At 40.1% G+C, this 27,202-nt stretch overlaps 1 protein-coding gene across 3 annotated transcripts in view; it reads left to right on the top strand.

Annotated features, from left to right (window-relative positions):
- GALNT6 (polypeptide N-acetylgalactosaminyltransferase 6) overlaps nt 1-24,985 on the top strand; it is a 73,477-nt gene extending 48,492 nt beyond the window's left edge. For all 3 annotated transcript variants that reach the window (XM_081937628.1, XM_081937627.1, XM_081937629.1), the window contains exons 4-11: nt 3,348-3,497; nt 6,000-6,234; nt 14,018-14,135; nt 17,919-18,119; nt 19,047-19,178; nt 20,118-20,219; nt 21,789-21,941; nt 22,872-24,985. In XM_081937628.1, coding sequence (XP_081793754.1) covers nt 3,348-3,497; nt 6,000-6,234; nt 14,018-14,135; nt 17,919-18,119; nt 19,047-19,178; nt 20,118-20,219; nt 21,789-21,941; nt 22,872-22,985 — 1,205 coding nt within the window. In that variant the 3' untranslated portion in view covers nt 22,986-24,985. The remainder of the gene's footprint in view (nt 1-3,347; nt 3,498-5,999; nt 6,235-14,017; nt 14,136-17,918; nt 18,120-19,046; nt 19,179-20,117; nt 20,220-21,788; nt 21,942-22,871) is intronic.
- Nucleotides 24,986-27,202: the final 2,217 nt, after the last annotated feature.

The following is a 27,202-nucleotide window of genomic DNA, read 5'->3' as shown; positions in this document are numbered from 1 at the left end:
TTTTCCAAGCTTTTTTTGCGAGATTAGTTCTGCAGCTGAGTCTTGGGTTTGGTGCACATATACAGAAATTACTGTTCCTCATCGCCTTCTCGACATCAGGATTTTGGGAGGAAGAGCAGCATGTTCCTTGAGCAGTACAATAAAGGATGCATAAATTATGACTTCCAGACATCTTGGAATGCCTGACGCAGCATTCTGAGCAGGAAAGTACCTATTTGATGCAAAACGTCTACAGTTGTTGGTACTTGTAGACAAAGGCCTATGAGTTCTCCAAACATAAAAGACTTGTGTTTCTCTTTGAATCTTGTAATGTTGTAATATAGAGATGCCTAGATGGATTATAAATTGCTTTGCAAGCATTAACCCACCTCATATGAATAAGCAGTTGCCTGTCATTTTCTTCCTTAGCTGGAAATTTTCTTAACAAAAGGCCTTGCTTGCTTTGAATTGCTTTGAACAAATATTCAGGACCATTAACCCTGTCCTGTTCTCATCTTAAGCTAACACCAGAACAGAAAGCAGACCAATCCTTAAGAAAACAATGCTTATTAGTTAAGTAAAAGAGAGTGAGTTTTGCTATATGTTTTGTTGTCTATTATTTAGGCAAATATACAGGCAAAATTCCAAAGCCAGTTTTGACCCAATTGCTCAGGAAATATTAAAATCAATAAGAATTTAACTAGAGTTTTAATTACTATAAAGAATAAGTAAGCTACCATTACTAAGAATTATTTATAATATATATTTTAATACAGATAACCTACACATTGGATTACTTTGTATAGGTTTTTGCTTGCTGTTAGGCTCTGAAAACAAATGTGCACTCACACACAGACAGAAAATATCCCTATCTGTCTGGTTTTAGGCTTCCTCGCTATAAATATTACATTCTCCTGAAATTAAGATTTTTATCCTGCTTTTCCTGCAAAGTGAAAAACAGAGTTTTGCTCTCAGCCACTGCCTTTATGCTCACAATAGCCCAGGTAAAGGTCAGACCCAAGGCCTTTATTGCTGTCCCTTCCTATCATTTGTTATCTTAAAACCAGATTTATATTGGGTGATCTTCAAATGGAGGATTGTCGAGAACAAAACACCACCATGCCATTCTATCCACACTGAAGAATGAAAGAAATGTATTAGCTGGCTCATTATCCTGCACGTAATCTGTGAATTTTAAAGAGAATGAACTTCGTTAAAAAACCTCCTGTCTAATGTGGGGAGACAATAATTTGCTTGGCCTAGTTAATCAAGTAACAATTTTTATTGTTGACGCTGCTGTAAACTATTATTTCTAGTATCTCCAAAGAGACTTCATAGTTAGTGGGAGAGTGTGTTTGTTCGTATTTATGTGACTGTAAGAAGACAACTCCTCAGCTACTTTGACTGAAAGTTGCTTCTATTGTATAGTTGTCATTTTCCAATTCCGTGCTGTCATTTCCTGCCCTCTTCCTCTTGTGTACCAGTATTATACCCTTCACATTCACAGCAGAGTCCTTCAGGGTGGCTGCAGTTTACAAAGCTAACAATCTCTCCCCACAGAGACTTGAACTGCTTCCTGCCCACAGGTTGCACCTGCCACCAAAAGTCTGGTCAGAGTAATTCTAAATAAGGACTTAGCTTTGATGCTAAGAGATGCTGGGTTAAGAGGGGGTAGGGATGAGAGAAACAGAGAGAGTTCCCCTTTTTTGTTCCCTGATAAATAAATAGGGTTCTGCAGTTAATGCAAGTAATTAGATATGGACAGGCAAGATATTCAACATCGTTTTGCTCCCAATCTTGATCCCTCCAAATAAGTTAGATTCCAACTCCCATTACTGGATGTACTCTGGGGGCACACAGTGAAGGAAAGGAGCCTGTAACACTTAGATATTAGCATAAGAAAGGACGTCATTGAGAAGTATTATCTTCTGTTTGAAGAATGGGTGGGTAGCGATAGGGATTGCCTTGTAAACACTCCTGAAATTAATGCTAAGCAACAGAGCAACAGAAGCATTTAGATAAACTTTTAGACACCTGTACAAAATCACCTATTTTCCCACCCCACCCCTATCTGATAAATACCTGCTTTCTTACTCAGTGCATTCTGCTTTTTTGATCAGTATACTTTCCCATGTCAGCATTGTATGAAATGCTTAGACCCAGAACAGTCAGGGAGATAAATCATCACCCAGAATTGTTATTAGACTTGGAAACCTCTAGTGTAGTTTGTTATTCAATGTTTAATTTTAATTAACTTTTGAATTCTTTTTAAAAATGTATAGTGACCTTCCTGCACGTATAGTCTATATAGTGAACAAGGTTGCAAAACAGTTCTAATGTGTTATGAGCTGTTAGCTGAAGACTACTGATTTGAATCCCCCCCCCCAATAATGGATAAGAAATTTGGGGAATAGGCAGCTATAAAATTTAATGCTTTAATCAAATGCTGCCAGTGGGGTTTGTTTTCTGTTGTTGTTTGTTATGGTGTGTTCCCCATTCTTGGATAGCAAGAATCAAAGCATGTCTGGAGTGCAGCAAACTCTTCTAACAGCATAGTCTTGGGTGTGTTTGTTTGAACGTACGGCAATCTGCTTTGAGGTATAAATACATAAATATAAGTACTGTGCGTGTGTGCGTGTGTGTGCATTTGAGAACGACTTTCAATGTTCATAGTAGGGTTTTATTTTCCTGCTTGAACAGTTATACAATTGCACTCTTTTGACTGGTAAAGATGGATTTTTTTTTCTTCACTACTTTTCGCTCTGAGCCATTCGTTTCTCCAATCATCATATATGGTTTCATCAGCATTTTTTAGTTCTTTAAAGTAAACGTGAAATTAAAAACCAGAGTTTAAACTGATCCCCCCATAGGGATGAGTATCTGACTCCCATTGTCACCAGACTCTTGAGCATCGTATCCCACTAACTGACTGACCATGTGTCTGCCCATCTCCCTCATAAAGGGATTCTGGGTGGTGTACAATAAAATATTAAAACATAAAAACAAAAGTTAAACTTTAAAAAGAGGCAAAGATGATTAAAAACATTAAAAAATAATTAAAAGAAAAAGGGAGGGCTTTCAGGGCACCAATCAACCCACCCCATAGCTGCATGCTTCTTATGTGAACGGCAAGCAAGGCCACACCACCATGTCTTCATATCTCTCTGAAAGGCCAGGAAAGTGGAGCCACACAGAGTGAGGACAAACGCAGAGAAGGTGTTCTTCCTGGATCCTGCCCATCCAAATTCTTTAACTGACTGGGTCCGCAACATATTTTCCCTGCCTGACTGAGCGGGATGGGACAGTGCAATAGTACAAAGACAGTTCCGTGGATAACCTGGCCTCATGTTTGATTAATTCTCTTTCAGATTACTTGAAAGACGAGTTGGACAACTATGTGAAGCAATTGCAGGTAGTCAGAGTTGTCCGGCAGTTGGAGAGAAAGGGCTTAATAACTGCCCGATTGCTTGGTGCCAGTGTTGCCAAGGGTGATGTCCTCACTTTCTTGGATGCTCATTGTAAGTAATAAATCTCTTTGTTGATAAAATTTGCCTTTTTTCCCCCTTGACAAACAGTGCCAGTTCATAGATATGTATGTGTTAATTCAGTGTCTCCCAACACGTCTTACAGTTACCAAGATTGAGAAACACTCCATTAATTGATTGATCTTGGGTTGGTTCACAGAACCATATTTGCCCCTTGATCAATCTCCATCCACTAATGAGCAGCCCATGCATTGAATGGGTATGGCAAACTTAATGCTACCGATTCTGATAGTTGTGTCAAACATAATAACTTCAGTGAAGTCAAACAAGTGGATGGTACTTGAATGACCTAATTAACAGACTATACTAAGAATACTATTTTTTGTTCAAGATGTCAAAGCAATAAAACTGCATCCAAAATGCTCAGATGTAGTTTGGATGCATCATTCAATCAATCATCATTCAATATTTAATCGTAAAGGAAATGAAGTAATACAATACAATACAATACAATACAATACAATACAATAGTAGAGTTGGAAGGGACCTTGGAGGTCTTCTAGTCCAACCCCCTGCCTAGGCAGGAAACCCTATACTGTTTCAGACAAATGGCTATCCAACATCTTCTTAAAGACTTCCAGTGTTGGGGCATTCACAACTTCTGGAAGCAAGCTGTTCCACTGATTAATTGTTCTAACTGTCAGGAAGTTTCTCCTCAGTTCTAAGTTGCTTCTCTCCTTGATTAGTAGAGTTGCTAGAAGTCAGGTACCTACTGTATGCATTCAATGCATTATTCATGTAATGTACGTACAAGTGTCTCTCTCCTGGAGGCATGTTCAAATTCTCTTGTATAGACTATGTGGTATAAAAAAACACCCTTAGATAAGTTTGATTCCCAGAATGTTCAATATATTTACTTCAGCCATTTGTTTCTCCATTTTTAGATTTCATACAATCTTTTCCCTCCATGGTTCCATTTTTGTCCATTTTGTCAAATTCTGCAAATTACTTAATGGTTCAATTTCTTTGGAAGATAGACTCAAGAGTCAGAAGGATATTGACAGACTTTAGCATTGAGCCCTATCCAATAAGTTCAGTGCTGAAAAAGTAAGGTACCATATTTAGGCAGGAAAAACCAGGTGCATGGGTACAGGGCAGGCAGTACCTAGATCAACAGTAGTACCTGTGAGAGGGATCTTGATGTCCTGGTAGACTACTGCTTAAGTATGCTCCAGCAGTTTGCTACAATTACCAAAAAACCCAACAGAGCCCTTGGTTGCATCAACAGAGGGATAGCATCAAGATCCCAAGAAGTGATAGTACAACTCTATGCTGCACTAGTGAGACCACATTTGAAATACTACACCCAGTTCTGGTTGCCACCATTCGAAAAGGATGCTGAGGCCCTAGGAAGGGTGCAGAGAAGAGCAAGAAAGATGATAATGGGTCTGGAGGCTAAATCATACAATTAACAGCTAACGGAACTAAGTATGTTTAGCCTAATGAGGAGAAGGCTTAGGGGAGGCCTGATAGTAGTCTTCCAATACTAGAAGGGCAGTCATAGGGAAGAGGGCATCAATTTATTCTCCAAAGTACCTGAAGGCAGGACAAGAAGTTCTGGAAGTTCAGAGGGAGATCCAACCTGGAAATAAGGAGGAATTTTTTGACAGAACAATTATTCAATGGAACAGCTTTCTTCCTGGAGTTATTGGTGCTCTATCGCTGGAGGTTTTCAAGAAAAGATTGGGCAACTATTTGTCCGGGATAGTATAAGAACTCTTGCCTTGGATAGGGGCAGAATAGGGATAGATGGCCTCCATGGTCCCTTCCAGTTCTATGATTTTATAATTCTGTGTATTGAGATTGACATCTGGACACATTAATGCAAGTTTTCTTGACAGCAATATGAAAATGCTTTGTCATTATCTTTTTCTGGAAAGACATTTTTATTTGTCAGCCAAACCTACGGGCCAGATAATTTCCAAACGGTCTATAATCCAAATACCAGCCAGATTTGGTCCTGGGTGTATTCTGAGCCCAGAAAAGATCAGGCATCCTCGTCTTGCAAATGTTAAGGCAATAAATATTGAAGTTTTAAAAAGAAAATTGAGTGTCCATATGACTTTCCATGGGTAAGAAAGTGAACATTAGAAGAGAAATATTTTCAGAGTAACAGAGATACCTGAGCGTCAGGTATCTCTGAAAACCTTTTAAAGGTAGAAGTGACTGCAGCAACTGTCAGGTACAACGAAAGAACCAGGAACAGGAGTTTAGTTCAAAGTTTATTACATGCTACTTATACACAAGGATCTGATCTGCTCACGGTCAAGGTAAATTGGTGCTAGATAAAAGTAAATGGAATTCAAGGGGAGGCTGGACTTAGGTCTCTTGTGGGAGTATAGAGATTTCAAACTGATGACACATTTGACTTCGCCCTCTGGCTCACCTTGGTCATCTCTTACAGCAACAGAGTTTGGAAATAGGGATTTATTTTTGTGGAGATGGTGTAGCAGTTCCTGATTGATTTTTCCTCAGGTGAATGTTTCCATGGATGGTTAGAGCCTCTCCTATCGCGCATTGCTGAAGAGCCCACAGCTGTGGTCAGTCCAGATATCACCACCATTGACCTGAACAGCTTTGAATTTTCCAAGCCCATCCAATATGGGAAGCAACACAGTCGGGGAAACTTTGATTGGAGTCTTACTTTTGGCTGGGAGGCTATCCCTCAACATGAGAAGCAGAGAAGAAAAGATGAGACCTACCCAATCAAGTAGGTTCAAGCTGAAACTTTGATACCATTGTTAACATGTTGGGGGAAGTGATAGGTAGCAAGAGAGGTTGCCTTAAAAAAGCAGTTTCCCAAAGCATAGGTTTCAGTTTTGGAAATCCTGAAATCAGTTATATACAAATTCTTTCTTTGATTTTGATTTTAATTTTAACTATTATTGTACAGTTTATATGTTATCTCCTCCATCTATATTTATTTATATTTATGTATTTATATTGTGTTTTAATATGACTGTACACCGCCCCGAGTCCCTTCTGGGAGAGGGCGCGGTTTATAAATTAAATTAAAGTTAAAGTTAAAGTTTCTTTTTACACCCCCACTGTAGAATTTTAGTCATGATATAAAAATCATGGCATTTTTATTTTTGACAGAAATTGGGAGCTTGGAGTTTTGCCTGCACTAAGGTAGCCAGATTGCTTCAAGATTTTCTTGGTTCTCTTAGTCCAGTCTTCTATAAACTGGGTGCTATCCAGATGATGGGCTTCAATTCCTAAAACCCTCACCATGCTGACTGGAATTTTGTCAAGCCTGAACATCTGGAGAGCCCTCAGTTTCAAAAAGGCATTAGTACCATTGGCTGTGATAGGCGAGATGGACAGCAAACCAATTCAATAAATAAATAAATAAAATATTCCAAAATGGTTACCTAATACAAATGAGACGGAGATTCTGAGACACATCCCTGCAGAGATAGCCAAGGAAGTGCATCTAAATGTTAAAGTAGGTTTCATGTATGGAACCTACCACAAGAGAATATCTGAAGGTTTGCGCTGAGGTGTTCTTATCATCTTCGAATCAAAGCGGAAGGGATTGCTTTCTCTCCATTGTGCCCGAGTTTGTTACCTTAACTCTTGTATTTCCCAATGTTAAGAGTGTTGATGTGAAGAAACCATTATAGGCCTGAAGCCTATAGGTTTAGCCTCCGTTATCGGATCATGCCGATGTTAATACTTCACAAAACATGGATATAGGATCATAAATTACAGTGACAGCTTGTACTTAACAGGTATTGTATTTACTGCTCCCATTTAAAAACCAGAAAGGGCCTCCCCTGGCATCCCATGAGCCAAGCCTAATTAGGCAGAATAATCATTTCTCTTCTCCAGTTGAAAGGGAACAAGAACAATGCCACAGGCAAGAATGAACCATTAGGCTACCTCTCAAAAGACAGATAAGAAATATCAAAAAAAGAAACGTTTTCGAACTTTTTCCACCCTTGCCTTGCACTTCTAAGGATTAGTTAAAGCCCTTGATGTGACAGAAAAAGCAGAAATAATTCGTGAAACCACAAATTAAACCACCTCTTCATGTTTCATACTTCACAGTAAGCCACAGTTGCAATAAACAAACTAGTAACAAATAGTGATTTACTGCCCTAAAAAAGCAACAACAACGGCTTATTCCTTGTTCCTGTTTGCACATTGCACTAAACTGCAAAGAAAACATGTACTTATACATAATGTATAAAGCCAGCTAGGAAGCTATTTAATGAAGAATTCAGAGATTCATCAGGCAGCATTTTCCCATATAGGAGCTCCTGAAGCCCAAACTCTTCCAGGCGCCTTTCTTACTGATCTTTGATCTGTCATGGCTGAACTCTGCCTATAGAAACACTTGTTTAATGGTTTAAGGCTGTCGGGGGGGGGGGGATGGGATGCAGCCTGTTCCTTCAACTCTTGAGCGAAGGGAGGTCATGATGAGCTTCATTCCTACAAATGAAAGAAGTTATTAAGTCTCTTCAGGCTCCAGTCAGGTCTTGCTGCAATAAGAAGTCAATTGTTCCCTTTAATCTTTCACTCTTTATCTTAAATTCAGTCATTTCAATACCTTGCAAAGGCCTGCTTGCATTTTTAAATTCTGGCCATACATTTAGTCTTAACAAAACATAACAAAAGGGTCTGCCGCTTGCATTGTAACAACAGATCCAGGTTGAGCAGGAACAGGACAGATGCATTCAGCTGGGATCCATTTTAGCAACCGCACCATAGTTTAACATTGTCACTACAAGCACTGCAAGTCCTGTCCCATTCCCAATGCCTCCCCCACCCCCGCTGACTTTCTTCTGTTGAAGCCCAGAGAAGGAAACTAGAATCATCCATGTCTACTTGTAAAGTAACTTGAATCCCTCGATATATTCCAAATGTAGGGTAACCCCAGGGGTGGGATTTAGCCGGTTTGTACCGGTTAGGGCAAACCGATAGTTCTGGCAATCAGTTGGCCCCGCCCAGTGGTGGGTTCCTGCCGGATCGCACCGGATCGCATGCTCCCTTTCGGCTCTAAACCCGGAAGTACGTTCTTGCCCCGCCCCTGGCGACGGGACGACGCTTGCCTGTGCTCCACCAGCTCGGCTGGGACCGCAGACGTTTCTCTGCTCAGCAATGTCTTCAGTGGAGCGGTGGCAGCCTGGCAGGCTGAGCCTGCGTCCCTTTCAGGCGCTCCGCTCCGCTGAGGAAACGTCTCCGGTCCCAGCCGAGCTGGTGGAGCGCAGGCAAGCGTCGTCCCGTCGCCAGGGGCGGGGCAAGAACGTACTTCCGGGTTTAGCGCCGAAAGGGAGCATGCGATCCGGTGCGATCCGGCAGGAACCCACCACTGGCCCCGCCCACACGCCCTTGCTCTATTCCGTCCTATATTTCCTTTGTTTGAAGCCCAGCTGATCAGTGCGGCAGAGCAGATTGCTGCGTCTCAGCTGTTTTACTCACCGGGGCTGCAGGAAAAGTTAAGATATAGTGCTGATTTCAAATGCAGTGTGCATGCAGGCAGCGAACCAGTTGTTACACTGGTTGAATCCCACCACTGGGTAACCCTGATGTAGCCAGAGCTCCCCCAAGTTCAGATATGATGAAGAATTCAGATTAGTTTGAGAAGGAAATAGGTACTTCTAGTGCCTTCATGGCTATCTCAGAGGTGAAGATAATGCAATGCTGAAAAATCTTCCCACTTCTGAACTGTACTTTGACACGGAAGAACTATACTGCATATACATGATACCTTTTCAAAAAGCAGAAGGGATATTATAAATCAAAGGCACAGACAGCTCAGAGGCGGGTTGCTCCCAGTTTGGCCTGGATCAGAGGAACTGGTAGCGGCGGAAGGCTCTGGTCATCCGCCTGGACGCTTCTGCATATGTGCAGAAGCATCACGGGCGCATGAGCAAACCAGTAGTGCTGTGTTTTGCAACTCACCTTTCAGACAGCTCAGTGCAGAATAGAAAAATTCAGTGCTTATAGGTAGTCCTCGTCTTACAGCAATTTATTCAGTGATCATTCAAAGTTACAACGGCACTGAAAAATGTGACTTACTTTTCACACTTATGACTTTTGCAGCATCATCGTGGTCACATGATTTACGTTCGGATGCTTGGCAACTGATTCACATTTATGGTGGTTGCAGTGTCCCAAGAGTCATGTGATCCCCTTTAGTGTCCTTCTGACAAGCAAAGTCCACGGGGAAGCCAGATTGACCTAACAACTGTGTAACTTAAGAACTGCAGTGATTCACGTAACCAATGTGGCAAAAAAAGTTGTAAAATGAGTCAAAACTCACTTAACTACAGCAACATAAATTTGGACTCAAATTGTAGTCCTGAGGACTACATATATTAGTCTCCTTAGCTTATTGGGCTGATCAAATTCACTCTAGCATTTCCAGAACTTTTGTAAAAAGTTGCATGCCTGTTTTTGATACGATTCCATGAACCAACTGAAGTTCCGTCTGTCGAGTAATGGATCTTCTTCTGCTCTCCAGTGCCTGGAGAATACATCCATATTTGAGCAGCAGAAGCTATTTCAGAACTTTGCTTTTGAGTTTGGTTTACTTTAAATATTTTATGTGAAAACACTTATCTCTGCAATTGTACCAAGCATAGTTTGTTATCTTTCATTTTTCATCTGTAGGCTGTAGTTAAGCAGCACTTATTCTGTTTGGATTTCACGTGCTTGTAAAGTTTCACTTTATGAAACTGATACTGGGGTCAAATACTTTCTAAATGTATTCTGAAAACGTTTTAGCATCCTCTCAATGTAATACAAAAAATATACAATTTTGAAGGCTTGTTTAGAACCTGTATGGTTATGAATGCACTCCCAGCAATACAGGTAGCCCTCAACCTAATCAATTGAGCCCAATATTTTTGTTGCTAAATGAGACAATTTTTAAGTGAATTTTGCCCATTTTATGCTCTCTCTTGCTACAGTGGTTAAATGAATCACTGCAGTTGTTAATCTAGTAACAGGATTGTTAAGTAAATCCAGCTTCCCCATTGACTTTGCTTGTCAGAAAGTTACAAAAGGGGATTGTGTGATCCTGGGACAATGCAACTGTCATAAATATGAATCAGTTGTCAAGCATCTGAATTTTAACCACACGACCGTGGCGATGCTGCAATGATCATAAGTGTGAAAAAGGGTCATGTCCCTTTTTTCAGTGCCGTTCCCATGTTTGGCAGAAAAACTTGCATAGGTGCTTCCAGACTGAGAGAAGTAAATGAAAGTGCCTGATATTCTGTGAAGTAGCAATATCATTCTTGTTTTGCTCTAGTTATGGGTGAACTGGTTCCAGACTTTTCCAGACTGATGATTAAAACTGATTCCATCATACATTCATTACTGTTATATCAGCTGTTGAGTTTTTATCTAATCAGTTCATGGAGTGCTTCATTACGGCTCTGTGGGATTTCAATATTTTGTAAGACATAGGAGTATATGTAAACTGCATACTGTACTTCTACTGAGTTTTTAATTTTATTTTTCCAAATGCATATCGTCTAATAATAAATTTGTGTATTTGAACCGGGACTGAATTTTGAAATGTGTAGAAGAAACCAACTGTTTATGCAGCAACTCTCACCAAGCTTTATGTTCGAAATATTTAGAGTCAGTCTCAGTATTAATGACACAAATATTACTGCTACACAATTGAAAGATATATCTGCAAAGTATCACAGCCCCTCTTGCAAAATAATTGGAACAGCTCTGTCTTGTAAGATGCTAGAAATTTCTAATGGGGAATACCCACCTCCTTTCATTTTTAGAATCTCTTGCAGCTAATTAAATTAGGATTTTAAAAGAATTGGAGTGATTTATCTCCCAAGTGTCATTGGGTATAGTGCAAGGTTTGTAAACTGCCTGTGAGATCCACACTTCCTTGAGAGACAATGACAGGACCTTTTCCCCCTGCTGTATCAAAGCAGGATAATAAGGGCTGTGACATGAAAGGACCAAGGTTTATTTCTCCCCCTTTCAAACTCTGCCAGCCCCTTGTCTCTCTTGGCAGTGGACAACTGAAAAGTCATTAAGGTAACCAGCCTCTCCACTTCCTAAAGCTTGAAATGACCTTGAAATTCATGGTGCCAGCCATTCGATACCGGCTTGGCCCTCCTCCCTTCCAAGAGGGAGACAAAATCCTGTTCCTTTGGCCTCAAGTACAGCTCCTCTTTGTGCAGAGGTCAAACAGGAGGCTGTTCTGTCTCAATGAAAGAGGAACAGAGATTCCTTTTTGTTATTGCTTAGGGAGAAAAAGAAAGAGAGAGAAAGACATTGGTAACTTGGCTTTTCACCAGCTCCTAATCTCCTCTGCAACAGAAGCTGCAATGGAGGACTCGTTTCAGAGAAAACTTTGCTCAAGCTAGTTTCTGGTGCCAGTCTCAGCTTTTCTTTTCCTTAAAACAAATGAACATGCAAGCAAGGACAAAGAGTTCTGGGATAACTAATAATGAAAGTAGTGCAATTGGGGAGGGGGGGAACCTCTATCCCCAAATACTCTTATTTGTGCCCAACTTTTGCAGCAATGGTACCCAAGCATAAATAAAGGCTCAGTCTGCCTCTGAAGGGCCATCCTTGAAGCTCTTAAGGATCCCAAACACTGGTTATTTCTTGTTTTTGGATGAACATGCCTCAAATTATCAGGATATCAAAATTATCAATTTGAGTCTTTCTCCACCCACTCATCCTCAGTCTTATCTAATTCTGGAATTAACAGCTGCATTTGTCAGCAAGTGTTTGAACTACCAGGCAAAATGTTTCGGACAAAAGTGGTAGGAGGGATGAGGGAAGAACATGTTTGTGTGAACACATAAAATACTCATGCACAGTCATGCATATTGACTTCACTGCATTTGTTTAGATTTTATACCTACAACCCTGTTTTTTAATCAATACAGTGATTTACCATATTTTTCGGAGTATAAGATGCACCTTTTCCCTCAAAAAAGAGGCTGAAAATCTGAGTGCATCTTATACACTGAATACAGCATTTTTTTTGCCTCCCGAAACCCCTCTCCCTTCACCAAAATGGCCATGCATAGCCTTTAGGAGGCTTCCAGAGTGCTCTTGGGGGCTGGGGAGGGCAGAAATAAGCAAAAAACTGGCTGTTTTTTGCTTGTTTTGGGGGCGCGCCCCCCAAGAGCACTCTACAAGCTTCCTAAAGGCTATTCATGCCCTTTTTTTGAAAAAAAATGGGCCCGTTTTCACGAAAAATGGGCCATTTTTGGGAGGTCTGCAGAGTGCAAAAATGTTTTTTTTTTTAATTTGCCTCCTCAAAATCTTGGTGTGTCATACTCTGGTGCGTCTTATACTCCAAAAATACGGTATATTAACTAAAATTGGTGTAGAAGCACCAATTTAGTTTGGATTTTTTTTGTTTAAAAAAAGTTGTAGATGATACTGCTGTCTAAAAACTTTTCAGAGAATGGGAGTGAAAGTGTTGCCTCGCCCTCCCCTCCCGCCCCGTCCCAGTACACATAATTTGTTTCTTCTTTTCAGTGAAGCATTACAATTCAGATAGGTGTGATTTGTGATTCTTGACTTTTTTGGTAACTGAATCAGGAAATTGTGGGTACCGTTTGGGGAGGGTATGTGTTAATTTAATGCTTTCATTTTGCTTCTTAAAATTCCATTTTTATGCTGCCTTTTATATCAAATATGCTTTCCATGTAATTTAGAAAACTAAGATTTTTAGGATACTTGGTAGAGGACTAGAAAATACGTGGTGGTTCAGCTTTATGGACAATTGGTGGAAAAAATATTAAAATGTAAAACATTTACATATTTTGAATATTCAAATATTCCAGCCATCCTCACACCTTTTGCCATATTTCTTTTAAAAAAAACCTTGAAAAAGCCTGAGATCACTTCTCAAAGGCTGCTTTAGTACAAGGGTGTTTGAAAGTTGCCTTTGATATAGTGAAGAAAAAGCCTTGCCTTCCAATTTATGTGATCTGCTTTGATCAAGGGTTTGAGAACCTTCTCCAGAAGTCATTGCCAATATCTCCCAGCATCCTTCTGCATTGCCTATGCTAAGGTGGAGACGCTAGAAATTCAACAATATCTGGAGTGCCGTACGATACATTTCCCTACTTTAGCCGTTGTAACCCGGTTTGAGCTTTCCTTGATATTTCACTCAGAAATGTTAGAGTAAGGCTGTCAAACTCGATTTCATTGAGGGCCGCATCAGGGGGCATGGCCAGGGTGGGTGTGGCCAGCTCAATGTCACTCGTATGGTGGCCTGGGCGTAGCTGGGGGGGAATCCTCCAGCCCTCCACCAGCGAGAACGAAGCTTGGGAGGGCTGCTGGTGGCTGAAACCATGGGCTGGTCCTTTGTTGTTTCAGGGTGGCCTTGCCGCCAGATCTAAGCATTCTGTGGGCTTGATCCGGCCTGCACGCATTGAATACGACACCCCTGTGTTAGAGAGAATGAAGACTTCAGATCAGAGAGAAGATTTCAGTTTTCCATAATTTGTTTTCACAATATTCTTATGCTTCTTTTGCAGGACTCCTACATTTGCCGGCGGTCTGTTTGCCATTTCCAAGGCCTATTTTGAACATATTGGCTCCTATGACGATCAGATGGAAATCTGGGGAGGGGAAAATGTAGAGATGTCTTTTCGGGTAAGAAGGAAAGCTGCAAAATATTCCTTGGAAGTAGAGCTATATTTAAATAGAATTTTTAAAAGCGAGTTGTGGGTTACCAGTTCTCTGAAAAAGCTATATTTAGAGAGTAAATAAGAAGTAATAGACTATCATTGCCTGATATCAGCCATGGTGAAATTTTTGGGCTCCACATGTCAAAAATTTCATATTTTAATGAAATATTTCCATAATGTGGATTGCTTCTAAGAGGTTTGTATTGAATTTCATTATTTTTACCCCCTAACTTGTTTTAGAGTAAAGGTTCAGGTAAAGACTATCAATCATAATTTTTTCCTGTCTAGTTTGTCCTAACAATAGTCTTATGGGGGTACATTATGCTCAATGATGCCTGGCTGTAAATTACTCAGTGAGTTTTCTTGGTAAGCTTAAGCCTGAATTTACACTGAAGTCCACCACCGCTTCTTTAACTGTGGCTTTATTCCTTGAATTTCCAATACTTTAAATCAGGGGCCCCCAACCCCCAACCCCCAGGCCACAGCTTTCTACCTGGCTGCGGCCTGTTTGAAACCAGGCCACGCAGGCAATGGGCAAGCACACATGCAGCTTCACTCGCACAAACAGTGGACCCTTGCTCTCGCACACGAAATTCCACTTGTGCAAGCAGAATGCGAATGGAGATACGTGCGCGAGTGGAGGGCATGTGTGTTTGCTTGCAAAGCTCCATTCACGTGAGTGGAGGGCATTCGCATGCAAAGCATTTGTATGTGAGCTGTGTGCGAATGGAGCTGTGCACGCGTGTGCCTGCCATTCACACATGCCTCCCCCCATGCCGTCCCAGACCACCAAGGTGGAAAGGTTGGGAACCACTTCTTTAAATAGACCTACAAAGTTATTGTCATGTTTCTTTACATAAGGGTTATTTTATTTCTGTTCTGTTACGATTTAGGTTGTATTTACAATCTAATGCTTAAAAAGTATGAATCAATGTAAAGTAATAGCAGTATCATGTAACCTAACAGTGGATAGAATTTGTCACAATAAATCTAAAAGTCAGGATAGATCAACCTGGGATTGATTACATAGATCCGGTGCACATTATACTAGCTCTGTGCTTTCAAAATGGAATGGGGTTATGTGACAGAAGTAGCAATCATAGCAAAAGAAAGTAATAATAAAGAAAGCAATAAAAAGAAAGCAAAGGGGAGAAAATACAAGTAATAAAGGAAAAAAGTCGTAAAAAGAAAGTAAAGAAAGTAGAAGTAGTAAACAAAGTAGTAAAATTTAAGAAGTGGGTCTGTTGCTATGAAAACAAAACGTGACTTGGTTTAGAGGCTGACTAACTACTTCTTTGTATTCGGATTCTCAGTTCCGACTGTCCATCTGGGAATAAAACTTTCATTTGTTGTCCAATCCAGAGACAATGATTACACTGCAGGTGCATAGATGCCACAGCATTGGTTCTTAAACTGTTTGGCCCAATTACCCCTTTTCCTGCTTTCAAATCATTACCCCCACAAAAAAACAGAACCCACATCCTGCTGTTTTACACAAGACAACAGCAGTCCCAAATTGGATCCTCAGCATAGAAACAAGCAATTAGAAATGGTTCTATTACACCCAGGATACTCCACAATTACTCCCAGTTTAAGGGATCAACTGATTCCAAAGATACAATGAATTATAATTTGTTCCTCTAAGTATGCATACCAAATTTGATCATAATGTATGCATCAACTGCAATATTTTTTTAAAAAAAACAGATTATTATTGTTGGAAAATTATACAAGAATCTGAGAAAAATTCAAGCATCATCTATTTTACTATTGATATTGTGAAGAAGAAATGATCTCAGGATCTGCAGAAGTTTTTTTTTCTTAATATACTGTATATTTTGCAGTGCAGATGTTTAAGCAGATGTTTTGTTGGTAACTTTGCACATAAAGATTTTTTAAAATGTTAAAAGCTAGATTTTAAATGCTGAGTAGAGTGCCACCATGTGGCAAAAAACAATATGAGAAACGGGAATGCTAATTTTTGTTTTTAAAGTGAAGTTAAGAACCTCTGGTCTGAGTTGCAATTTCCTGTAACTACCGAAAACAAATATAAGTTTTTCTGCCTTCAATAGGTACCTTTAAAAGAGAAAGTTGTCTCAGATTAAATGAAAGTACAGAAGCCTTTTGTTCTGCTTTTGTCTTAACTAAAGTCGGGCATAATATTAAATTCAAGGTCACCTTTCATCCAGGTTAATGCATGTGTTTATGGATGCTTTCTGCTTTGCTTTTCCTCTAATGACATTTTGTTATTCAGAATTAAAAATATTATTAATAATAATAAGACAATAGAAACCCTAGCAGTGAACATGTTTTGCAAGACCAAGAATGGCAGAGAACCGGCAAGAAGCAGAGTCCTTAAGCATGAATGTAACCTCAAGGCACAAACATGTACTTGCCTCCCAAGTCTTGCTTGTGGCCTTGTTCAAAATTGCTACCAAGTTGTTTCAATGTGTCAGAGGTGAAATTATTTATTACATGTTCAGCGTATACCTTAATTCATACATGTATTACAGAGGTGGTATTCAGTAGATTCTGACCAGTTCTGGAGAACCGGTAGCGGAAATTTTGAGTAATTTGGAGAACCGATAAACACCACCTCTGACTGGTCCCGCCCCCATCTATTCTCTGCCTCCCGAGTCCCAGCTGATCGGGAGGGAATGTGGATTTTGCAGTATCCTTCCCCTGCCACACCCACCAAGCCATGCCACGCCCACCAAGCCACACCCACAGAACTGGTAGTAAAAAAAAATTGAATCCCATCACTGATGTATTATTAATTAAATGACATAAAATTAGATTTTTGTCCTGGTCCTCAGGGGCTAAGAATGGCTCCCAGATGCAAAAGGTTACATGTTTTGTTATCAACATAGTATTACCAGTTTTTATCCAATCCAGTTGCAGCTTGAGTAAATCTTTAACTAAAGCCACCTCTCTGAGATGAAGATTCTTTAGAGCAGGGGTGTCCAAACTTGGAAACTTTAAGACTTGTGGACTTCAACTCTCAGAATTCCCCAGCCAGCATAGCTGGCTGGGGAATTCTGGGAGTTGAAGTCCACAGTCTTAAAGTTCCCAAGTTTGGACACCCCTGCTTTAGAGAGTGGTCCGTTCTGGGATTGCAACCAGTCTCAGGTTTTGGTCAGAGGAAATTGGGGTATTGTACTTCCTCAGACTTGAATGCTATTGATCTTCGGAGCACCTTATTTTTCTGGTGCAGGACTCCAGTTTACCTTTTAGAAGGACCACTCTCTTTTAAAGCAGGGAAACAAGTGGTATCAAACTTGAAAGATATAGATATTTTCTCCTTGAGATATTGCCTGCAAACACAAAGTTGCCACCCCATCCTCCTAAGAAGATGCTCTTTCGTGGTGGCATGGTGAATAGAATGGCAGTATTTCAGCCTAACTCTGCCCACTGCCAGGAGTTTGATCCTGATCTGCTCAAGATTGACTCAGCCTTCCATCCTTCCGAGGTGGGTAAAATGAGGAACCAGATTGTTGGGGGCAATAGGCTGACTCTGTAAACCACTTAGAGGGTGCTGTAAAGCACTATGAAGCAGTATATAAGTGCTATTGCTACTTAATGGCTGCTTCTGTCCTGAAGGGGCCTGATTTTAGGCAGCTGGAATCTAATCCGGATTCCTGTTTTAAAGAGAAAAAGATATGTGAGTTTCCTTTACCTGACTCCAACATTCAGTGTATGAGTTTGTAGTTTTCCCGTGGTTTGAATGGCATTCTTCCCCTCTGCCCAGGTTTGGCAGTGTGGAGGCCAGCTGGAGATTATTCCCTGCTCCGTAGTTGGCCATGTGTTCCGTTCCAAGAGTCCACACACCTTCCCCAAAGGAACTCAAGTCATTTCTAGGAATCAGGTGCGCTTGGCAGAAGTCTGGATGGATGACTATAAGGAAATCTTCTACAGAAGGAACCAGCAGGCTTCCCAGATGGCCAGAGAGGTATGAATTACTTTCCTTGAGAATTATTTCCCTTAATGTACAAAATATATAAGTCTTGTCTTTAAATTCTAAATATTTGATTTAATGGATTCTGTTTCCTTTAAATAAAGGCAAATGTCAGGGTTCCAAGTAACACCCCCAACCAAATAAGACTCTGACGCTTGAACTTCCTCAAAGTTCTATTTTATTAGCGGTGTCTTATTGGCACATCTGGGAAAACTTGCATCTGCAAGCTTCCAGGTTTTCCCCACCCAAAAGAAAGTCCAAGCACCTACACGGCCCGCACATGTCCATCACATGGTCCAATCAAAGCACCGTTCCAACTGGAGATGCCTCCCAGTCACACCTCTCCAGGTGCAGGGCAGAATGTCCTTGACTCTGAGAAAGGAATGTTATTATGACTATATATGTCCCCAGCTCCATACAATCCCCCTCCTCCCAGTTTCCCATAGACTAAATTTGGCAGGCCTGAAGATCCAACGCCCATGATGGCTTCAAGGCCTGACAGCAAGATTCTCAAGCATAGTTGCTGGGAATCTTACCAAAGGAAGATAAATATTAGAGCATTTTCCAATCGTTATTTCAATGACTTAGACACCCTGAGGTGGCCTCATTTCTACAACTGGAGTGACTGGTAAGAGATTTGATACAAAAACAGATCTATTGATAATTATAAAATGGAGCTGTGGCTTTATCCTCCAGGATCTACTGAAAGAGAGAAACTTGGAGGATCTCAGGGTTAGAATGTTCCATATCTGAATCCTAGAAATCAAATTCTAGCTGGAATTCTGTCTCAGGTTTAATCCATGGATTAAATAAATTAAAGAATAAAGACACTTTAGTTATTCTAGTAAACAAACTGAAAATGGCTCCTTTGTCTGCTTTATGTGATTCTTTTTAAACATGCACATGTTATGGCTTTATTAGAAAACATATGGAGACCTCGGTGAGCGACTGCAGCTGAAGGAGCAGTTACACTGCAAAAATTTCACTTGGTATCTACAAACTGTTTATCCTGAAATCTTCATTCCAGATCTTACTCCAGCTTTCTATGGAGCGGTAAGTGAAAATTGTCAAGATAATCTATAGAAATAACAGTGTGTCTGAATGAATAAAATCACTACAATTATGTGGGCATCTAGCAATATCAGAAGGGACATGGTGGCTCAGTGGCTAAGATGCTGAACTTGTCGATCAGAAGGTCGGCGGTTCGAATCCCTAGTGCCATGTAACCGAGTGAGCGCTCGTTACTTGTCCCAGCTTCTGCCAACCTAGCAATTCAAAAGCATGTAAAAATGCAAGGAGAAAAATAGGAACCACCTTTGTTGGGAAGGTAACAGCATTCCGTGCCCCTTTGGCATTTAGTCATGCCAGCCACATGACCACGGAGACGACTTCGGACAGAACTGCCTCTTTGGGGTTGAAACGGAAATGAGCACCACCCCCTAGAGTCGGGAACGACTAGCACATACAGTATGTGCAAGGGGAACCTCTACCTTTATCTAGCAATATCAAAAAAACTGAATTAAAAAAGAAAATTAGAAGTGAATAGATCAAGAGAATGAAGAAGATCTTAGTCTAAAGTTGTGGGAGAATTGCAAACCAATTTTGGGGAACTAAAACTGATATATTCATATTGGGGGGGGGTGTATCATAAATTAACTCTCAAATTGACTTACAGCTGATTGAAAGACCTGAGGAAACAAATCTATCTTTATTTGGCTCTGCATTTCCCATTCAAACTGTCTTGCCATTGGTTCAGTACTTGAATGTTCATAAATATTGTAATTCCTAAAAGGATTTATTAATTGACTCTTGTTGGTGTGAGGTATTTAGAGGCAATTGAGCTCAGAAGGGAGATAAAAGAGTACATATGTTTAGAAAAAGAATGCAACAAAAAAAAACCACTCTTCTCCAAGCTGTTAAGCTAAAACCCGAAGCTTTGTATGGATGTTCTGTTAATACGCTCCTAATTTTATTAAATCTATTCCACTACAGATTAGAAATGAAGGTGCCCAGCAGTGCCTGGATGTTGGAGAAAACAACCATGGTGGAAAACCTTTAATTTTGTATCCCTGTCATGGGATGGGAGGCAACCAGGTACGGGGTTTGTGAAAATGTATCCATCCTTATCTCTGCTCGTGCAAACATTGAAGCCAGATTATATCTAGCAAAATGAGGGAGGAAAGAATCTTTGCTGAAATTAGAATGACTTCAGGAAGCGAAAGTATTCCATGTTTTTATGGAGAAAGTATTAGAACATAGATTAATACCAGGGGTGAAATGCAGCAGGTTTTATATGTATGTATGTATGTATGTATGTATGTATGTATGTATGTATGTATGTATGTATGTATGTATTTGTGTTACAATTAGAACATAGATTAATACCAGGGGTGAAATGCAGCAGGTTTTATATATATATATATATATGTATGTATGTATGTATGTATGTATGTATGTATGTATGTATTTGTGTTACAACCCCTGGTATGCCTTTATTTATTTATCAGTACAAATACAACACACACACACACACACACACACACACACACACACACACACATATATATATCCACATTCCATATCTCAGTCATAACAAAATCTCATTTAAAAGGTATAAAATGTTCCCAATATCATAATGTAAACAAAATTTAAAAAACAAAATTTAACATGACAAAGAGACAATTTCTCCTTTATAAAAGACAAGCTCCCATACACAATTTATCAACTTATCCTGTTCAAATATGCATGCCATATCTCCACTTTAAACTATAAACACACCCACATTTCAAAACAGAAAGTAATCCCATTATCCTAATATAAATAAAAGATTAAAATATAACTTAACAGTGAGAAATAATTTATCTTTTAAAAAGACAGGTTCTTCAAATTTTCTTAGTTTAAATTTAAAAAATCAGTTAAATGCAAGGCCATTTTATATAGTATAAAGTTAGGATTTTGTAAAGTAACTATGGGGGGAAGCTTTTACATCACAATAAATGTAACTAAATCCAGCATAACACATTTTTCCAATTAAGTTATCAGTAAATCCAGAAAGAGACACCAACATATCCCATTTTATCCCTTGTTGAATAAACCAATTTAGTAATCGTTTTCTTTTATACAGGGCAGTCTTTCTCTGTAATCCATTCAGATGGTTGTTGATCCATGTTATAAATTTCTTTACCTCTTTCACTGAGTTATAAATCCAACAAAAGGACATGTCCATTCGTTTTGGGGGACTTGGGAGGCATTCTTCATTTTTAAAACCTTATCTAGTTTTTCCTTTGTATCTGATGACAAATTTAATGCTGAGTCTCGTTCATATTTTCCTCAAATAAATTTTGCTGCATATTTTATTCTGTAGCATCTCTGTTTAGGAACAAACTGTTCCCAAGAAGGCACACATAGACAACATGGTTGAATCAAATTCACGAGGCCAGTCCCTGTGTGCTTCCTTAAAGATGTCCCTAAACGCCATTATAAATTTCTTGTGTTATCATGTCTTCAATCTGAAAAAAAAAATTCCTACAATCATACATTATTTAAAAAATAATTTAAATATCTTAGTAAAGTATAAGAACTCCAATATTTATCCAACCATTCTGGTTGATTTTCATCTAGTCTCTCACCTCCTCTTTCTTTCGCTCCCTGTTTCGCTTTTAGTATTTTGAATACACATCCCAGCGAGATCTGCGACACAACATTGGCAAGCAGCTCTGCCTCCGAGCCAAGAAGGGGGCTGTGGAGTTGGGAGACTGTCACTATACAGGGAAACACTCCCGAGTGCCAGAAAATGAAGAATGGGAACTGACGCATGTGAGTTTAATCTGAACTTTACACACAAATATGCTCTTCTTTAAGTCATCTCTTTCCAGGATCAGCTGTTCAGTTCTCATTTTGTAGCTGTGGGAGTTAAATGAAGTTTCAAAACTATGTAAGGAAACAGTTCATACGTACTTAAATGTTTCTGAAAGCTCTTTCCTTCTCCAAAGTCAGTGGAAAGATTTTTCAGAAAGAGATAAATTTTCACAAAAGAGGCTGTTTGGTTAAATCCTCCAGATGTGAACCAACGTTGGCAGTTCAAATAATGTCACGGAGGGTTAAGAAGCGGAAGTCTAATTCCATCTTCAAATATCATGATTTTATCAGTGCTGGGAGAGATATATTTCCACCTATATCTGCACATTAAAAATTGCTTCTTCCCCTGCACTTGCAGATGAGAAAAGTTGTCCTTTTCTCTTTGCTACCTACTACACAGGAAGTGGTTTGAGTGTGCTCCAGGTTGTGATGTTGCATCAGCAAATGTGGCTGTTACAAGCTTTGATTGCATAACTTTTCTCAAAGGGTAGGCAGGGCATAGGTTGACTAAATGGGAGCCACACTAGAAGGTCCTTCAGGTGGAAGCATGGCCAGTGTGCCCTTTTGTGTACAGCATGGGGGTCAAACGTGCGGCATCACATTGCTGTCACATGACGTATTGCAACGTTTTTCCCCTTTGCGGAGCTGGGGTTGGCATGGCCAGCATGTGACGCATTTGGCGCGCAGGCTCCCAGTTTGACGCCCCTGGTGTAGAGCATCTTCTTGGCTTAATAGAACCTCTAGCTGTAGAATTTCCCTCGCAAGAAACAACAAAAAAGATATTCAAATTCTACTCTCAGAATTCTTAGCCATCTTAGCCAGTGGAGTCTTTGATTATGTTTTCTCTCAACAGTGTGCCTTATGTTTTTTGGTTTTTTTTTTTTTTAGGATCACCTGCTTAAGAATGTAGCAATTAACTGGTGTTTGTCTGCAAGAGGTGAGCATCCATCCATGGCTCTCTGCAACACTGCAGATGCTCATCAGATTTGGCACTTCAGCTAAAGCAGTCCAAGAAAAAGACCAAAGCAGCTCTGGAATGCATCTCCTGTCAACGCTCCCATTCTTCTGAACTTGCTTTCTAGCAACAGAGGGTATATTTCAGGAAATGAGAGGGGGAACCAATTTGCTGCATAACCCAAAACTTGCCAGTAACACTCTTGTGCCTTTTGCAATAAGGTCAAAACAGCCAACATTGGAATATCAGTTTATTTGGGCTTTCTTGATAAAAATAATAATAATTACAAGCTGGTATGTTTGCTCTTTAGAATACTAGATGCATTATCAAAGTTCCAGACTCTGAGAGGCAAACTATGCTGGTGATCTTCATATGGCTGTAGAGAAAAAATGGCCATCAGCCAGATGTGAACTCATACATTTCCCTAAGTTGTATGTTGTGAATATTATAGGAAGTAGTGCTTTGAGGCTCTGTCCTAAGGAATAAATTGTCTGTGTATAGTTAGAGAATAATTGGATGCCAAAGATAATGACTTTACTCTGTTACATAGAAAACACGGCTTCTGACAATACTGAGCATTGGGAGGAGAAGTCTCCGTAATTCTAATGCTTTCTCGGCTGTCTTAAAGGTCTTTGGACTGACATGCAGGTGAGCAGCAGGTAAACCTCTGCTTCCGAAGGCTCAGTGCGGCCACCTGCAATTAAAATAGCAAATGCTGGCCTGCAGTATTGTTGTGTGACTGAAATCTTAGCCCTTTTGCACAGGCCATGGCCCGTGTTTTACCTCAAGCTTCGGAATCTTTGCCAGCATGCTGCAGGTAGCAACTGATGATTCTGTGGAAGAATTAAAACTGTGTCCTCTAGCTGTTCAGTCTGTTCTCTTCAGAGCTGTTCGGTCCTCTCCCAGGAAATTGAAGAGAAGAAATCCCTTCCCCATGTCTGAGCTTGATGTGCCTTTTAATTCTCCTAATAACCCCTGCGGTCTCGGCCTTCAGAAGGCGGCAACTTGCTTCCATTCTTCATGACTAAACAGGGACCCAGCCTGGCTTTCCCTAGACTGCACTGGTGTTAACCTCCTGCAGTGGGAGATGGTATGTGGCTTGATTTCAGATACATCCCTAGCCTTAGTGGTACACTGCAACGCCAGGAATAAGGAAAGCTGCTAATGTGCCTTTAAAAAAACAAAACACTAGCAGAGCAGGAAGCTGTCTCTCATGAGAAAGCAGCTGCCAAATGAATTGCTTACTCACGTCAGTGGATGGAAGTTAAAGCAACGCAAAAACCCAAATTTGTGTTTGTGTGTGTGTTTGTATATTTGTGTTTGCATTTTGCCGAAGAGAAATACCCACTAGCAAAGCAACTTGAGTAAAGTGTTCATGGTTACTGCTAATCAAAGGGAACTGCTGGACCAAAAAATTGTCCTTATTATTTGTTTGTAATGCTTCTAAAAAAACATTCAGATATACATTTCTTGAATTTTCTTGAGATAAGGGGAACAAGGCTGTAAGCTCCCAAACAGCAGCTTTTTTATAACTGACAATGCTGGTAATACTTGTGACTTATAGATAATTAGCATGTTCACCTTCAATGGAAGGTATAAGTCAGGGGTGTCCAAACTTGGGAACTTTAAGACTTGTGGACTTCAACTCCCAGAATTCCCCAGCCAGCCATGTTGAAGTCCACAAGTCTTAAAGTTCCCAAGTTTGGACACCCCTGGTATAAGTCTAAAGGGAAAAATAGATTTTGGATTTTTGTAAGTACTGGGTATTTTATGAGCACACCACAACTTTTAATCACCGATTGGTTGGCATTACAGATCAAAACCTATCTGCACGATTCCATCTTTCCATTTTAAAAGGACAAGGCTGGTTTCCATACAATTCTTTTAGCATTTTCGAAGGACGGAGACAGGGTAAAAGGACTTAGAATGCAGGAGCTAGCATTAGAAGTTTTGGTTCATTTGCTGGAAATTTTTTCAGTTGAAACCAAGTCTTGCTCTGGTAATCTTGACTGGAAATAATAAAGCTGATAACTATTTTATGAGGAAATTCTGTGTTGGATTCATTTTCTTTTCACTAATTCTACATTTCTTTATAATTAAGGTTAGATCACACTCCCCACCCAGCCCCATTCCTCAGTGACACCATTTCATGTAAAGGAGGTTGGTAGTCATATATGCCGTACCGGTAGTCCTCAATGTACGACCACAATCAAGCCCCAGATTTCTGTTGCTAAAAGCAAGGCAATGAGTTTTACCCCGTTTTACAATATTTATTGCCGCAGTTGTTAAGCTGCTCGCTGCAGTAGTTAGGTGAAATCATGCGGTTGTTAAGTGAATCTGGCTTCCCCCATTGACTTTGTTTGATGGAAGCTGGATGGGAAGGTTACAAATGGTGATCACATGGCCCAGGGACAGTCCATTTGTCATAAATACATGACACTTGCCAAGCGCCCTAATTTTGATCACGTGACCATGGGGATACTGCATCGTAAGTGTGAAAAAACAGTTGTCACCTTATATCAATATTAATAAAAGAACTATGCCTTGGGTGCTTCTGGGAAAATGAAATGTTATGTGAAAATGACCTTGGGAGACAGAATGAAGAACAAGGTAGAGAAATACTTTCAGTCTTGCAAGTTTCTGTTAATATAACCTTGCAATAAAGATAGAGCTAAATATACTTCTAGTTGTGCTTCTTGCCTGGACTACACCTTGCAAGGCTGAGAGAAAAGGATAGGCTGGAAAATAAAATTTTAGCTGTCTTTATAAGTAACATGTTTTAGTTAAGTGTAATTTTGAAAGCACTGCAGCCAAAATGATACTGGGCATTCAGAAACGTTTAGTGGGCCATATTCATGGGCTACCAAGTGCTACAAAAGTAGGAAGTGACTCCTATTAATTGCCATAAACTGAACCTCTTTGCCTTAAGTACTTTGTTACTTCTGTTCCTTATTGGAAAATATTTCTAAGTGACGTTTTTGAAATTTATGGAAAGATTCCAAATTCACGATACAGCTCTGTTTTATTTCCTTGCCCTCTTATCTGTAGAAGGATGCTTTTCCGGCTGGTGGCTGTTGACCACAACAATTATAAGAATGAAGGAACTGAGCAGACCCTAAGTACGGAAGAGAACTTTGTACATCCCAAGTGGAACAGCAATAATATTGCTGAAGGTTAAATGCAGTTGTTCTGAAAACTGCTAGGTCAGGGGTCGGCAAGCGTAAACACTTAAAGAGCCTGTCAGGCCTGTAGTTATGTTCCTTTTAGGATCTTTGGCCTGACACACTTTTTATTATTTCACTGTGCTGTTTCATTAGTGTAATAGTTGGGAGGGGGGAATAGTAAGGAGTAGAATTGTGGAATGTGTTGTTGTCATTCCTCTCTAGAAGCCCAAGGTCATCTTTTGTCTTCGCCTCTCTGCACCTGACCGGAACCAGCTGGGTGGAGATGCCAGTGTGACCGAAGAAGATTGGACCATGTGATGGATTTATGGGCGTGGGGATAAGATCATGAACTTTCAACTGAATGGAATCCCAGAAAGCTTTAGATTTGGGATTCCACAGTTTGTTGCCAACATGTCTGTCATATTAAATTGGAACTTTAAGGATAGCTCTGTCTTGGACTCTGATTTAATTCTGCATGATATTTGGAACGCTGACAGAGCCATTTGGATCCATTTCCCACTGAAAAGAAAACACCAGGAGCCACAGATCCCTTCCCATGCCTATTTCCTGAGCGCCCACAAAACTAGCATATGTATTTGAATTAAAGGTTCTGTTTTCTTCTGAAACTTTTCTTTTCTTGGATTTATCCATGATTGGCCTACTGGGGGTCAAAAAGCTCAATAAATTGCATGCTGGTGGATGTCACACATTGATACTTGTGATATATTTTGAGCAACGGAGCCGCAGCAGGGGGATGAAAGAGCCACATGCAGCTCCAGAGCCACAGGTTGCTGACCCCTGTGCTAGGTCCTACCCATGCATTTTTTAAAGTTGAGGATTTGTGGGTTTGTTGTGTGTGGGTTTTTTTTAAAGTCAATAGGTGTGTTGAGACATTGAGATTTTCTTGGAGGTTGTTATCAAAAAATACTCCTGATGACTAGGGCCAGTCAACCTGAAGCTAAACCAATGAGGTTCCAGTTTGTGGTAAAGATTGCAATTATGCCAATTATTGGATAATTGGCTTCTCAATGTGCTGAACTATTGCCCAGGTTGTCCTTGAAGGTTCTGCAGCATGTGGCTTACCACATTGCCCAAAATAC

The sequence above is a fragment of the Natrix helvetica genome (assembly GCF_964273705.1).
Source record: "Natrix helvetica genome assembly, chromosome: 1".
NCBI classification, from domain to species: Eukaryota; Metazoa; Chordata; class Lepidosauria; order Squamata; family Natricidae; genus Natrix; species Natrix helvetica.
Note: the sequence above shows the minus strand (reverse complement) of the source record. Positions and strands in the feature narration are given on the sequence as shown.